The sequence below is a fragment of the Amblyraja radiata genome, chromosome 7 (assembly GCF_010909765.2).
Source record: "Amblyraja radiata isolate CabotCenter1 chromosome 7, sAmbRad1.1.pri, whole genome shotgun sequence".
Taxonomy (NCBI): domain Eukaryota; kingdom Metazoa; phylum Chordata; class Chondrichthyes; order Rajiformes; family Rajidae; genus Amblyraja; species Amblyraja radiata.
Window position 1 is genome coordinate 16,033,973 of NC_045962.1, and position 13,402 is coordinate 16,047,374.

Consider the following 13,402-nt stretch of genomic DNA (forward strand, 5'->3'; position numbering starts at 1 on the left):
AGATCTCGGGAGTATGCAAGGGGTGCAGGAACAGGAAGAGCTGCTGGGTGTGGTGGACAGCTACGTGGAAACCCCACGTACAGGAGGCCGTTAAAAGCCTGACGTCAGCCATCACATCGTTTCTCCTCGTTCCATGGACAAATACGGAGATGACCACAACCTTCATAAACAAGTCATAAGACCTGCCATAAAAATCCTACATTTGCGGGGTTGTGCATACCCCAGCCACTGAGCCAGACCCACTGCTCTTTGGCAAAAACCTCACAAAGCATATGAAGGACATGCAAGAGGTTTTACAAAACATTCGGCTCATGAGGGCAGGGCCGGGACGAGCAAACCAAAAACAGTAATTCCTACGCAGCAGCACCCCATCGCGTCCATCAGTCAACGTCTACCATATGGGACTGATGAAAGCTCGGGGTCCGCATTCTATCACCGAAAGTCTTCTTTAGACCAGGGCCCAGAGCGGACCCCATGGAAAATGTGCCACCCCCCAACGTCACCGCCACGTCAGACGACGTGCAACACTCGTTGGACCGGCAGGAAACAGAAGAATACCCATAACCATAGAGGTAGGTGGGTCTGGTTCCTACCAGTATATAGAGTAATACTAACACATGGGAGTCTATCACGAGTGATCAGTATATACTCAATGGCATTAGTGAATACAAATACAGTTCATACTAGAAAAATTGCCACCAGGTCAACATTCACCCCAGAGGGTATTTTTCCCCTCTCCGTTAAAGAAACAAGAGGGACAAGCTGAACTGGTGAGAATAATTACAAAGGGTATCATGGGAAAACCTGAACCCTTGCATTTCGTATCAAATATATTCACTAAACCCAAAAAAGATGGTGGATGTTGCATCATCATTGACTTAACTTCACTAAATATGTTTGTTAAGTACCTGTATATACATTTCAAAATGGAACCGGTTGTTACTGCCAAACAACTAAATTCCAAAGGATACTTCATGGCAAGCATTCATCTTAAAGATGTTTACTATTTAGTACCATTCACAAGGATCATCGCAGATTTACCTGGATGGGGCAGCTATAGCAGTTTAAAGCGTTACCCAATGGGTTCACATCAGCCAAGAGTGTCACCAAGACACTAAAACCAGCTCTGACAATATTCAGAAGACAAAAACATATTGTCATGGCATATCTTGATGATATCCTAAATGGTAGGCAAGACCATGAAATTGACTATGTTAGCTGTTCAGCTACCAAACAGTTATTCGAAACCCTGGGGTTGTCTTACATCCAGATAATTCTAAGTTGAAGCCATCCACTATCATGGACTACTTGGGCTTCACAATTAATTCCATCTATGTGACTGTAACATTGCCAAGAGACAAAATAGTTGAATTGGCACAATCATGCAACAATTTAATGGTCAACAAACTACCAACTACTCGACAAGTAACAGAGTAGTTAGGAAAATGGTAGCAGCATTTCCGGCTACATAATTCGGACCTTTGTACCAAAAACGACATACAGGTCATTATGATCATTTCATGAAGTTACCCACTGAAGTAATATCAGAACTACAGTGGTGGGCAAAAAACGTTTGACATAGTTTTCAGCCTATTATCATCACCAACCATACGTCAGTTATCCAAACAGATGACAGTGCTCAAGGCTGGGGAGCAACTAACTCTATATCCAGCACAAGTAGTAGATGGACTAACCCAGAATCATCGTTACCACTTACACTTATAATTAATGGGCATTAATTATCTAGAGATGTTGGGTGACTTTTATGGTTTAAAAGCATATGCATAAATATGCATCACTTGCATGTACGGTTATAAATAGATAATACTACGGTGATGGCCTACATTAACCATATGGGCGGCATAAAATCGGTATCATGCGACAAGTTGGTCAACACAATTTGGCAATGGTGTGTCCAAAGACATATTTGGCTATCAGTAACTTACCTGCCAGGTAAGCTAAATACAGTGGTCACGTCACCAGGTCACGTAAATTTAATGACAACATCGAATGGATGTTAAAAACCCCCTCAAAAAAAATTCACAAAAGTTATCAAGCAATATGGCACGCCAGATATAGATTTATTTGCATCAAGACTAAATCACCAGGTACCTATGTATGTCGCTTGGGAACCAGACCCTGAGGCAGCAGCGGTAGATGCGTTCACGCTGGATTGGGGAAATTCTTCTTCTATGCATTTCCTCCCTTCTGCCTCATCAGTCGGGGACTACGCACAATACAAATGGACTCTGTTTCAGGTATTTTGATAGTACCCGACTGGCCTACGCAGCCATGGTTCCCAATACTCCATGACATGGTTGTTGAAACTCCGATGGTATTCCCCAGTGACCCAGAGTTATTAACACCCAGTGTCGGGCACAAGCCACCCGTGCCATGAAAAAATCAAACTCTTGGGTTGCAGATTCTGCACAAACCACTTCTGGGACTGGGATTATCAGAACAAACCGTCGACACCATGTCAGCATCCATCCGAACATCCACTAAAAAACAGCACTTGTCCAGCATCAAAAAATGGGAGAAGTACTGCTTGGATACAGGGACCACCTACTCAACCGCTACAGTTACCAACGTACTGGAATTCCTGGCGAACCTTCACCACGATGAAGGACTCAGCTACAGAGCCATCAACACAGCTAGAATTGCCCTGCCTGTCTATTTAAAACCAGCTCCAGGACAACAGGCCATGGGGTCCCACCAGCTGGTGGTCAAACTAATGAAGGGTATTTACAACTCTAACCCCCTAGACCAAGGTACACCCATATATGGGATGTTAGTGTGGTCCTGACATACCTCAGGGGATGGCCACCAGCCAGATCCCTCAACCTGGAACCATCTATGCTCAAAACACTAATTTTGATGGCACTTGTATCTGCACAGAGGGTCCAGTCACTACACCTATTGCGACTGGACACCATGCTCACAGCTCCAGACCAGATCTCCATCGTTATCCAGGGAATGATCAAACAGAGCAGACCAGGAACACCTAATCCAGTCGTGGAATTCCGGGCTTACCCGCCAGAAACACGGTTATGTGCCATGACCCTACTATCCTACATAGACACAACCAAAATACTCGAGGGAGATGAAAAGCCTTGTGGGTCAGTCATAAAAAACCTTATGGTCCGGTGACGAGCCATTTCGAGATGGCTCAAGCAGGTGCTAAATGCTGCTGGGATAAAAACTAACATGTACAAATTTCATTCCACCAGGGCAGCATCCACGTCGACGGCTAAAAGAATGGACGTGCCTATAAACCACATCCTGGCTACAGCAGGATGGTGGGGGGAAAGACCGTTCAGAAATTTTATAATAAGCCGTTGGCAAAACCTGTTTTATTTGCAGGAAAGATTTTACAGACTGCAAATACTTAATTTAAGCCCAGGGGAGCAATTTAATTTCTTTGTTGTTATTGTTAAAAAATACCATTGTGTTTTTCTACAAACAGATTCATTGGTTGGTACGATAACACACTTCCTCCGTCAAAGACTTCGGCAGTGATGTAGTAATAACTGTTACACGGTTTGAAATCACAGAGCTTTGAAGTCTTCACGGAATCACTCACGTGACTCCGAAGTAAAATAGTAAGATTAAACGAGCTTACCAGTTTGAAGTTTGATCTGTATATTATGAGGAGTTACGATGAGGGATTACGTGCCCTCCGCTCCCACCCTCAATAATATGGGTCAAATTCATAAACTGATGTCTCCTTGTCTTTACTATGTTTACTTCAATAACTGTGTCTATCTGTGATTCCACACCGCTGCTTTGAAGTATGCCGCGCATGCGTGCTGAGCGGGTTCTTCACGTAATCCCTCATCGTAACTCCTCATAAAATACAGATCAAACTTCAAACTGGTAAGTTCTCGTTTAATCTTACTATTTTTCTGCCTTCTCCCCATAAGCCTTGAAACACGTCTTAATCAAGAATCTGTCTATCTCTGCCTTAAAAATATCCACTGACTTAGCCTCCACAGCCCTCTGTGACAATGAGTTCCACAGATTTACCACCCTCCTCACCTCCTTTCTAAAAGAGCGCCCTTTAATTCTGAGGCTATAAGCTCTGGTCCTAGACTCTCCCACCAGTGGAAACATCCTTTCCACATCCACTCTATCTATGCATTTCATTATTCTGTAAGTTTCAATGAGGTCCCCCCTCAACCTTCTAAACTCCAGTGAGTACAGGCCCAAGCCAATTTCATTGCAGTAGCATCCTGGTCTTTACTGGGATGCTGCTATTGTACTGTGAAGTCTTGTAGCAAGCAGCAACCCCCACCATTCAAAACATACTGACAGCCAGCTAAGTCTTGCCCTAAGGTTTTGTGGCTGTCAGAGACATCCGAAGCTCCAACTATCTGACATTCACATTTAATTTAATTTAGTTTAGGTACAGCATGGAAACAGGCCCTTCGGCTCACCTAGTCCATACCGACCAGCAATCCCTGCACATTAACACTATCCTACACACTCTGGGGACAATTTACATTTATGCCAAGCCAATTAATCTACAAACCTGTACGTCTTTGGAATGTGGGAGGAATCCGAAGATCTCGGAGAAAACACACGCAGGTCACGGGGAGAAATTACAAACTCCATACGGGCAGCACCCGTAGTCAAGATTGATCCCAGGGTTCTTGCTCTACCACTATGCCACCATGTCGCACATGGTAACAATATTCAAAACAAACAAAAAATGACACGGTCCTCTGAGGAAGTTCACGACTTTTATTGATGGCATTCACTGGAGTTTAGAAGGATGAGGGGCAATCTTATAGAAACATATAAAATTATAAAAGGACTGGACAAGCTAGATGCAGGAAAAATGTTCCCAATGTTGGGCGAGTCCAGAACCAGGGGCCACAGTCTTAGAATAAAGGGGAGGTCATTTAAGACTGAGGTGAGAAAAAACTTTTTCACCCAGAGAGTTGTGAATTTATGGAATTCCCAGCCACAGAGGGCAGTGGAGGCCAAGTCACTGGATGGATTTAAGAGAGAGTTAGATAGAGCTCTAGGGGCTAGTGGAGTCAAGGGATATGGGGAGAAGGCAGGCACGGGCTATTGATTGGGGACGATCAGCCATGATCACAATGAATGGCCTTCTCCTGCACCTATTTTCTATGTTTCTATGTTTCTATTAGCACGGGTAGCCGTCAGAAGAGATTCGGATTGTCAATATGACTCTCCACATAAAAAAAACGTCCACTGATAGATATTGATTGTGAATTTACAGCTAAGAAATGTTTTACAACAAAGTTACACACAAGCTAAATGTTCTTTTCTTGCACTTATTGAAATTCACATTTGTAAACCATTTTTCTAAATGCAGATCAATTTTTCCCATGTCACCTCCAAAATGGATGTGGGCATAATTTGTAATAAGTAATCGCAGAGAACCTTTGAGAGGACACAGAAAACTAATTTACCTTGCACAATGAGCCAATTTTCTGGCTGGTGAAATCATTAAAGAACTCTTAAAAATTAATCTTGGGTAAAGGGCCAGTGAGCCCTTCAAGTCCACTCTTAAAATCCGCGTGTGTAAGAAGGAACTGCAGATGCTGGTTTAAACTGAAGATAGAACTGAAGATGGTGTCCCATGCCGCTGTGAGGATTCTCCCGACGCCGGAGCACCATCACCCGGCGAGAACGGCCTGGAACATCGGGCCTCCGTAGAGGCAACTGTGGAGGCCTCAATGGGCCCGACTATGGGTGAACTGGGGATGGGACTGGACTTTGTGCCTTCCCTCATAATGGGAACCATTGTGGGTTTTTTTTTTAATGTTTAAATGTCTTTATTATTGTTATGTCTGTATTCTTTCTTTATGTGCTGCACGGAGAGGACGCTGGCGCTGTTTGTTCGCCGCTTCTCCGTTTGCTATTGTCTGTTACTATTGTAAAGCGACTTTGAGTCTTAGAAAAGCGCTATAAAAATTAAATTTATTATTATTATTATAGACACAAAAAGCTGGAGTAACTCAGCGGGACAGGCAGCATCTCTGGAGAGGAATGGATGACGTTTGGGGTCGAGACCCTCCTTCAGACTGGGTAGGGATAAGGGAACCGAGAATTATAGACGGTGATGTGAAGAGATAAAGAACAATGAATGAAAGATACGCAAAAAAGTGACGATGATAAAGGAAATAGGCCATTGTACGCTAGTTGTTGGGTGAAAATGAGAAAATGAAAAGCTAGTGCGACTTGGGTGGGATGAGGGATAGAGAGGGAATGCTGGGGGCTACCTGAAGTGAGAGAAATCAATATTCATACCACTGGGCTGTAAGCTGGCCAAGCAAAATATGAGATGCTGTTCCTCCAATTTGCGTTTAGCCTCACTCTGACAATGGAGGAGACAGAAAGGTTTGTGTACGAATGGGAAGGAGCATTAAAGTGTTCAGCAACCGGGAGATCAGGTTGGTTCACGCGGGCTGAGTGAGGGTGTTCCGCGAAACGATCGCCCAGTCTGCGTCTGGTCTCACCGATGTATAGAGTCCACATCTTGAACAACGGATGACAGTAGATGAGGTTGGAAGAGGTGCAAATGAACCTCTTCCTAACCTGAAAGGACTGTCTGGGTCCCTGGACAGTCGAGGGAGAAGGTGTCATTGCGACCGGGGCTGCATCTTCTGCAGTTCCAGGGGAAGGTACCTGGGGGGGGGGGGGGGGAGTGGTTGGGTGGAAAGGTATGAGTTAACCAGTGAGTTGCGGAAGGGACAGTCTCTGCGGAAGGCGGAAAGGGGTGGAGATGAGAAAATGTGGCTAGTGGTGGTATCCCGTTGAGGTTGCGGAAATTTTGGATTATGTGTTGCATGTGACGGCTGATGGGGTGGTAGGCAAGGACTAGGGGGACCCTGTCTCTGTTGCGACTAGGGGGAGGGGAAGCAAGGATGGCGTTGTGGGGTACTGAGGAGACATGAATGAGGATTCATCTATAACCATATAACCATATAACAATTACAGCACGGAAACAGGCCATCTCGGCCCTACAAGTCCGTGCTGAACAACTTTTTTCCCTTAGTCCCACCTGCCTGCAATCATACCATAACCCTCCATTCCCTTCTCATCCATATGCCTATCCAATTTATTTTTAAATGATACTAACGAACCTGCCTACACCACTTCCACTGGAAGCTCATTCCACACCGCTACCACTCTCTGAGTAAAGAAGTTCCCCCTCATGTTACCCCTAAACTTCTGTCCCTTAATTCTGAAGTCATGTCCTCTTGTTTGAATCTTCCCTATTCTCAAAGGGAAAAGCTTGTCCACATCAACTCTGTCTATCCCTCTCATCATTTTAAAGACCTCTATCAAGTCCCCCCTTAACCTTCTGCGCTCCAGAGAATAAAGACCTAACTTATTCAACCTTTCTCTGTAACTTAGTTGTTGAAACCCAGGCAACATTCTAGTAAATCTCCTCTGTACTCTCTCTATTTTGTTGACATCCTTCCTATAATTGGGCGACCAAAATTGTACACCATACTCCAGATTTGGTCTCACCAATGCCTTGTACAATTTTAACATTACACCCCAGCTTCTATACTCAATGCTCTGATTTATAAAGACTAGCATACCAAAAGCTTTCTTTACCATCATATCTATATGAGATTCCACCTTCAAGGAACTATGCACGGTTATTCCCAGATCCCTCTGTTCAACTGTATTCTTCAATTCCCTACCATTTACCATGTACGTCCTATTTTGATTTGTCCTGCCAAGGTGTAGCACCTCACATTTATCAGCATTAAACTCCATCTGCCATCTTTCAGCCCATTCTTCCAAATGATGGGAGAGGAGAACCCCGTTCCCTAAAGAATGAGGACATGTCGGATGTGCTAGTATGGAACACCTCATCTTGGGTGCAGATGTGGCGTAGACAGAGGAATTGGATGGAGTCTTTGCAGGAAGCAGGGTGGGATGAAGTGTAGTCGAGATAGTTGTGGGAGTCAGTGGGTTTTGTAATAGACGTCAGTCAATAGTCTATTTTTTTGTGAAGGAGACTGTGAGATCAAGAAAGGGGTGGGAGGTGTCAGAGATGTTCCAGGTAAATTTGAGTGCAAGATGAAAATTGGTGGTTAAAATCCACTACTAATAATGCTGCTATAAATGTTAGCACTGTCCATTCAGCCTGCCAAGGGAAATGTCTCCATAGATAATCACAGATCTCTAATTAGTACTCAAAATGTGCTTAAATATAACTCCCATTCAAATAAAACTATACCACAGGCTTGTGGAATTGGTGAAGTGCCAAGTTCAAATGAACACATCCTTTTTAGGCACAAAATGCTGGAGTAACTAACGGGACAGGCAACATCTCTGGATGGAAGGAATGGGTGACGTTTCAGTCAGTCTGAAGCAGGGTCTCAACCCGAATCGTCACCCATTCCTTCTCTCCAGAGATGCTGAGTTACTCCAGCATTTGTTTCTGCCTTTGGTGTAAATCAGCATCTGCAGTTCCTTCCAACACATCCTTTTTACCCTACAAAGACTCACGGGCACACTACGGAAGAAATATTATGTTCTTCTCTCAACCCAGTTAAACACGTCATTGCCTATTTGATGCAGAACCCTAAATGCCAACATGACATCAGCAAAAAACCGAGCCATGTTTGAAATGATTTATTTCAGCTTCCTTGAAGGTAGAGCCTAGCAGCTTATTTTATTGGCAATTGAAAGCTAAGGCAATGAAAATCAGCACTGACGTCGGCGAGAAAAAAATCTATTTATGGATTGATAACATTTAGACAAGCACGTGTTTGGATTGCAAACACAAGGAAGGTGATGAGGAAGATCTACTCTGCAATCATTCCTTAACAAGACAGGCTGCATAAGAATAGCAAAATAAAAATGAGGTTGCTTTGTATATTGTGTCCCCAGTCTAAACCGCATTTAACATATAAAAACAGTAATGGATCACTACAGTGTATCTAATAGTAAAGGAAAGCTTGGCTGTGAAGATTTACTATAGCATAAATGGAAGCTTGCCAGTGTGTGTTTGGTTCTGGAAAGCAACCCTCTTGACAGACCAGCCATGAATTGCCAGAAGCAATACAAGTGAAATCTGCAGACTCAAGTAAGTCGGGCTGTTTTTGTTAAACCCATGACAAGCACGTTATTAAGGAAACTTTCCAGCATTCCTCAAATTTGAGAGTGAATCGTGAGAATATCTAGTGTTAGACGGGAGCCAGTGTCCTGAATGAACTCTTCACTGCTGGTGGTGACAGATTCCAACCCTCATTTTATTGGTTAGAATACACAGGTTTTATTCAAGTCCGTGAGATAGAAGAAATCCAGAAATTCTACTGAATTAGTAAATAGCAGACATCTTAGAAATTAACCTTAGACCATTTCTGTCATTGCCTTTCAGTTATTTGTACAAAACAAAAAATCATCTTCCACAGCTTCTATATTTCAACCTGTCTAATGAATCTGGCTGCAAATCCCCAGCTACCTCTCCCCCCATTACCAGCTATGTAAAACCTTTCCACATTTTGATTACCTCCTACTGGGCTGAATTTCCATTTGTGTACCTTCTTTCAAGTAAAACATATGCAAGCACTTCTGATGTCTAAGACAGTTGTCTGAAGCAATGAGAAACATTTAAAATATTCCATCTAATTCTTGTTTAAGTGTTCAGAATGTCTGAAGAAGGGTCTCGACCTGAAACGTCACCCATTCCTTCTCTCCAGAGATGCTGCCTGTCCCGCTGAGATATTCTAGCATTTTGTGTCTACCTTCAATTTAAACCAGCATCTGCTGTTCATTCGTACACTTTTAAGTGTTTAATGTTGTTTTCATATATGCTAAAAATAGAGATTTTTTTGGCATAGTATATAGTGTTAAACACAATGATTTGATGTATGAGAATCTCATCCTAGTTATAGGATTTGGACGTAAATGTAATTAATTGCACAGAACATTGACATCCGTCATAGGTCTGAAGAAGGGTCTCGACCCGAAACGTCACACATTCCTTCTCTCCAGAGCTGCTGCCTGTCCATGTTGTGTCTATCTTTGGTTTAAATCACCATCTACAGTTCCTTCCTACATATAAAACAACTAATGCTCCGTTATGTGTTCTGTACAATTAAATAAATATGTTCCGATGAAAATTACACATGATGCGTATTATTTCTTTAAAACATTCCAGGCTGTGTCATTTCAACTGCATGTGTAACCTTTGGCCTAGTTATTATACTTTGTAGGATTTCTGATTTTCTTAAATTGTACCACACCCTGTTCTATTAGTGAGTCCGAAATGTGAGTTCTTGCTGTGCGAGTGAGTACTTGCCATTGAGGGAGAGCAGCGTAGGTTTACAAGGTTAATTCCCAGGATGGCGGGACTGTCATATCCTGAGAGAATGGAGCGGCTGGGCTTGTATATTCTGGAATTTAGAAGGATGAGAGGAATCTTATTGAACCATAAAAAATTATTAAGGGTTTGGACACGCTCGAGGCAGGAAACATGTTCCCGATGTTGGGGGAGTCCAGAACCAGGGGCCACAGTTTAAGAATAAGGGGTAAGCCATTTAGAACGGAGATGAGGAAACACTTTTTCACACAGAGTTGTGAGTCTGTGGAATTCTCTGCCTCAGAGGGTGGTGGAGGCCGGTTTCTCTGGATACTTTTAAGAGAGAGCTAGATAGGGCTTTTAAAGATAGCGGAGTCAGGGGATATGGGGAGAAGGCAGGAACGGGGTACTGATTGGGGATGATCAGCCATGATCACATTGATCATGTGATCACTGCTTGAAGGGCCAAATGGACTACTCCTGCACCTATTGTCTGCTGAGGTGTCGATTCTGCATGTGTGCACTCTGAAAATACAACCAATCTCATGGGTAAAAGGACTACAATTTCAAAGAATTGAATCTCACTTATTCAGAAGGGTAAATTCCACCCATGCATAGCCTAATTTTCCATTGTGGCAAACTATTTCTTTTAATATTCCTTTCCTTTTTCTGTATGTAACCACATTTTCTCCACTTCGAAACCAGAGTGTATATTATACCAACATGAAACTTTGACGTTTTGCAAAACACTACTGGAATGCATCTTCAAGAAACTTAGAACCTATACACTTCATTACATATCTCATGCACACATGAACAGAATGAACTGTAAGGCTGCCCCTAAAATATGAAATCATATGTTACCTCGGTCTTTATACGTTTAGGAGATAATTCCTCTTGCTCTGCACATCGCGACCTGCGGTTAAGTAAACGTGAGTAACGTTAATAATCTGACAATGCAAAATATTAACAGTCAGGAAAACACAAATTTAGTTTAGAATGAAGGTTCTCACCTGGACGTTTTGTAAGTATATTTGTAGGTTACTTCGCGAGACACCTGACGGGATAATGTAAATAGTTCATCTCGTCGAGTGAGCAAAGCAATGTCCTTCGTACAGAGTTGAGCGGCTGCTTCGTTTACAGTCAGCTGCAGAAAACAACAAATGATGAGTTGTAACGTTGCTTTGATGGAGTAGTTGGCTGAAATGGGAGCGGGTGAGCCATTAGTAGAAAGACGATCTTTGTATGAGTCAGCTAATCTGTGGCAAAGAGGGCTACTTTAATAGTAACTGCACTAGGTATCAGTTTGAGGTGCTTCTGAGAAACTAGATGGGGTGTGAAAGATCATAATCAAGAACTTGATTCACAAATCAACAAAGGTCAGGGTGGGAAAAGAAACAAAGTTTGTTGCTTGACTGAAGATAGACACAAAATGCTGGAGTAACTCAGCGGGGCAGGCAGCATCTCTGGATAGAAGGAATGGGTGGTACACAAAAATGCTGGAGAAACTCAGCGGGTGCAGCACATCTATGGAGCGAAGGAAATAGGCAACGTTTCGGGCCGAAACCCTCCTTCTGAAGAGCGTTCTGAAACGTTGCCTATTTCCTTCGCTCCATAGATGCTGCTGCACCCGCTGTGTTTCTCCAGCATTTTTGTGTACCTTCGACTTTCCAGCATCTGCAGTTCCTTCTTAAACATAGAAGGAATGGGTAACGTTTCGGGTTGAGACCCTTCTTCAGCTGCTGTCTATTGACAGCGGGAAGTCCATTTGTTGGATGGCTGTAAAATAATTTATCCTCAACAATATTCCTATGATTAAATCAGATATTATATATTCCTTACAGAATAATATAATAGGGGATAAAATTGCCAAAAAAATTAAAACTTTTCAACAAAGTATTTAATGAAAGATAAATTCATATTTTCCATAACTGAATTAAAACAATGCAGTAAGTGATAGGAGCAGGATGAGGCCACTCGGTCCATCAAGTCTGCACCAATCATGGCTGATCTAGCTCTCCCTCCAAAACCCCTGACACTCATTAAACTAAATGTAAACTAATGTAAACTAAATGTAAACTAAACTAAATTTATGAGAACACATTTCAATAATACAAGTTCACATCCCCTTCCAAGGTTAGTTGGAATACCAGGTTGTTTTCCAAAATACCTGCTTAATATTACTTTTGGTGCAGTATAAATTATACTTCTGAAGCTGGAGTTGAAGAAGATTCCAGTGGCAACAAACAAAGTTGTGCCTTTATATTTGCAGGAATCTTTTGCTATGATATATGGAGCTCCCCAAATAAACTAGTTTTATACAAAGAGAAACACAAATCTGCTGGAGAAACAAACAAGTCGAGCAGCCTCTATGAAGTGAAATGGGTAGACGATGTTTCGGATTAGGATGTCGAATAAAGGGGAGATAGCTGATAGAAAATTAGATATAGCTTTTAGGGCTAACGGAATCAAGGGATATGGGGAGAAAACAGGAGTACTGATTTTGGATGATCAGCCATGATCATATTGAATGGCGGTGCTGGCTCCAAGGGCCAAATAGCCTACTCCTGCGCCTATTTTCTCTGTTTCTATGTTTGAAAGAGGGAAAGGGGAGCAGTGGGGCAGGAATTGAAAAAAAAAAAAGGCATATTCAGGTAAAAAGGGTTAATTGGCAAATGAGTCAGGTGGACAAACAGAAAGGTGAAGATAGTAACCAGAGCTGGAGGTGATAAGTGGAGAAGCCGAAGGATTTCAGTTGGTGGAATCTGATAAGAAGTGAAGGTTAAGAGTGAACTGGGGAAGTTGTGGGAGAGATACGAGTAATGGGAACAAGGGAGGCGGAGCTAAGGGGGGCGGACATGGAGGGTTTAGGAGGGTGTGTGATGAGCAGAATATGGTGGATGAGTGGAAAGGAATTGGGGGATGGTGGCAGAGGGAGGGGAAAGAAATGTAGGCCTGGATAGATCGGAAGGAGAGAGAAGGGGGTGGGTTCTTGAAATTGGAGAATTCAACATTCATGTCGTTATGTTGCAGGATACCAAGGAAGAATATGAGCAGCTGCTTTTCCAGTTTGCGGGCGGCTTCATTCGGGCAATGGAGGAG

The 13,402-nt window shown here is 42.8% G+C and overlaps 1 protein-coding gene across 4 annotated transcripts in view; it reads right to left on the reverse strand.

Moving 5' to 3' along the window:
• The window catches only part of nab1 (NGFI-A binding protein 1), a 52,924-nt gene that overhangs the window by 25,003 nt on the left and 14,519 nt on the right, over positions 1 to 13,402 (reverse strand). For all 4 annotated transcript variants that reach the window (XM_033023757.1, XM_033023758.1, XM_033023760.1 and 1 more), the window contains exons 3-4: positions 11,314 to 11,447; positions 11,165 to 11,216 (exon numbers count right to left, since the gene is read on the reverse strand). In XM_033023757.1, the coding sequence (XP_032879648.1) occupies positions 11,165 to 11,216; positions 11,314 to 11,447 (186 nt within the window). The remainder of the gene's footprint in view (positions 1 to 11,164; positions 11,217 to 11,313; positions 11,448 to 13,402) is intronic.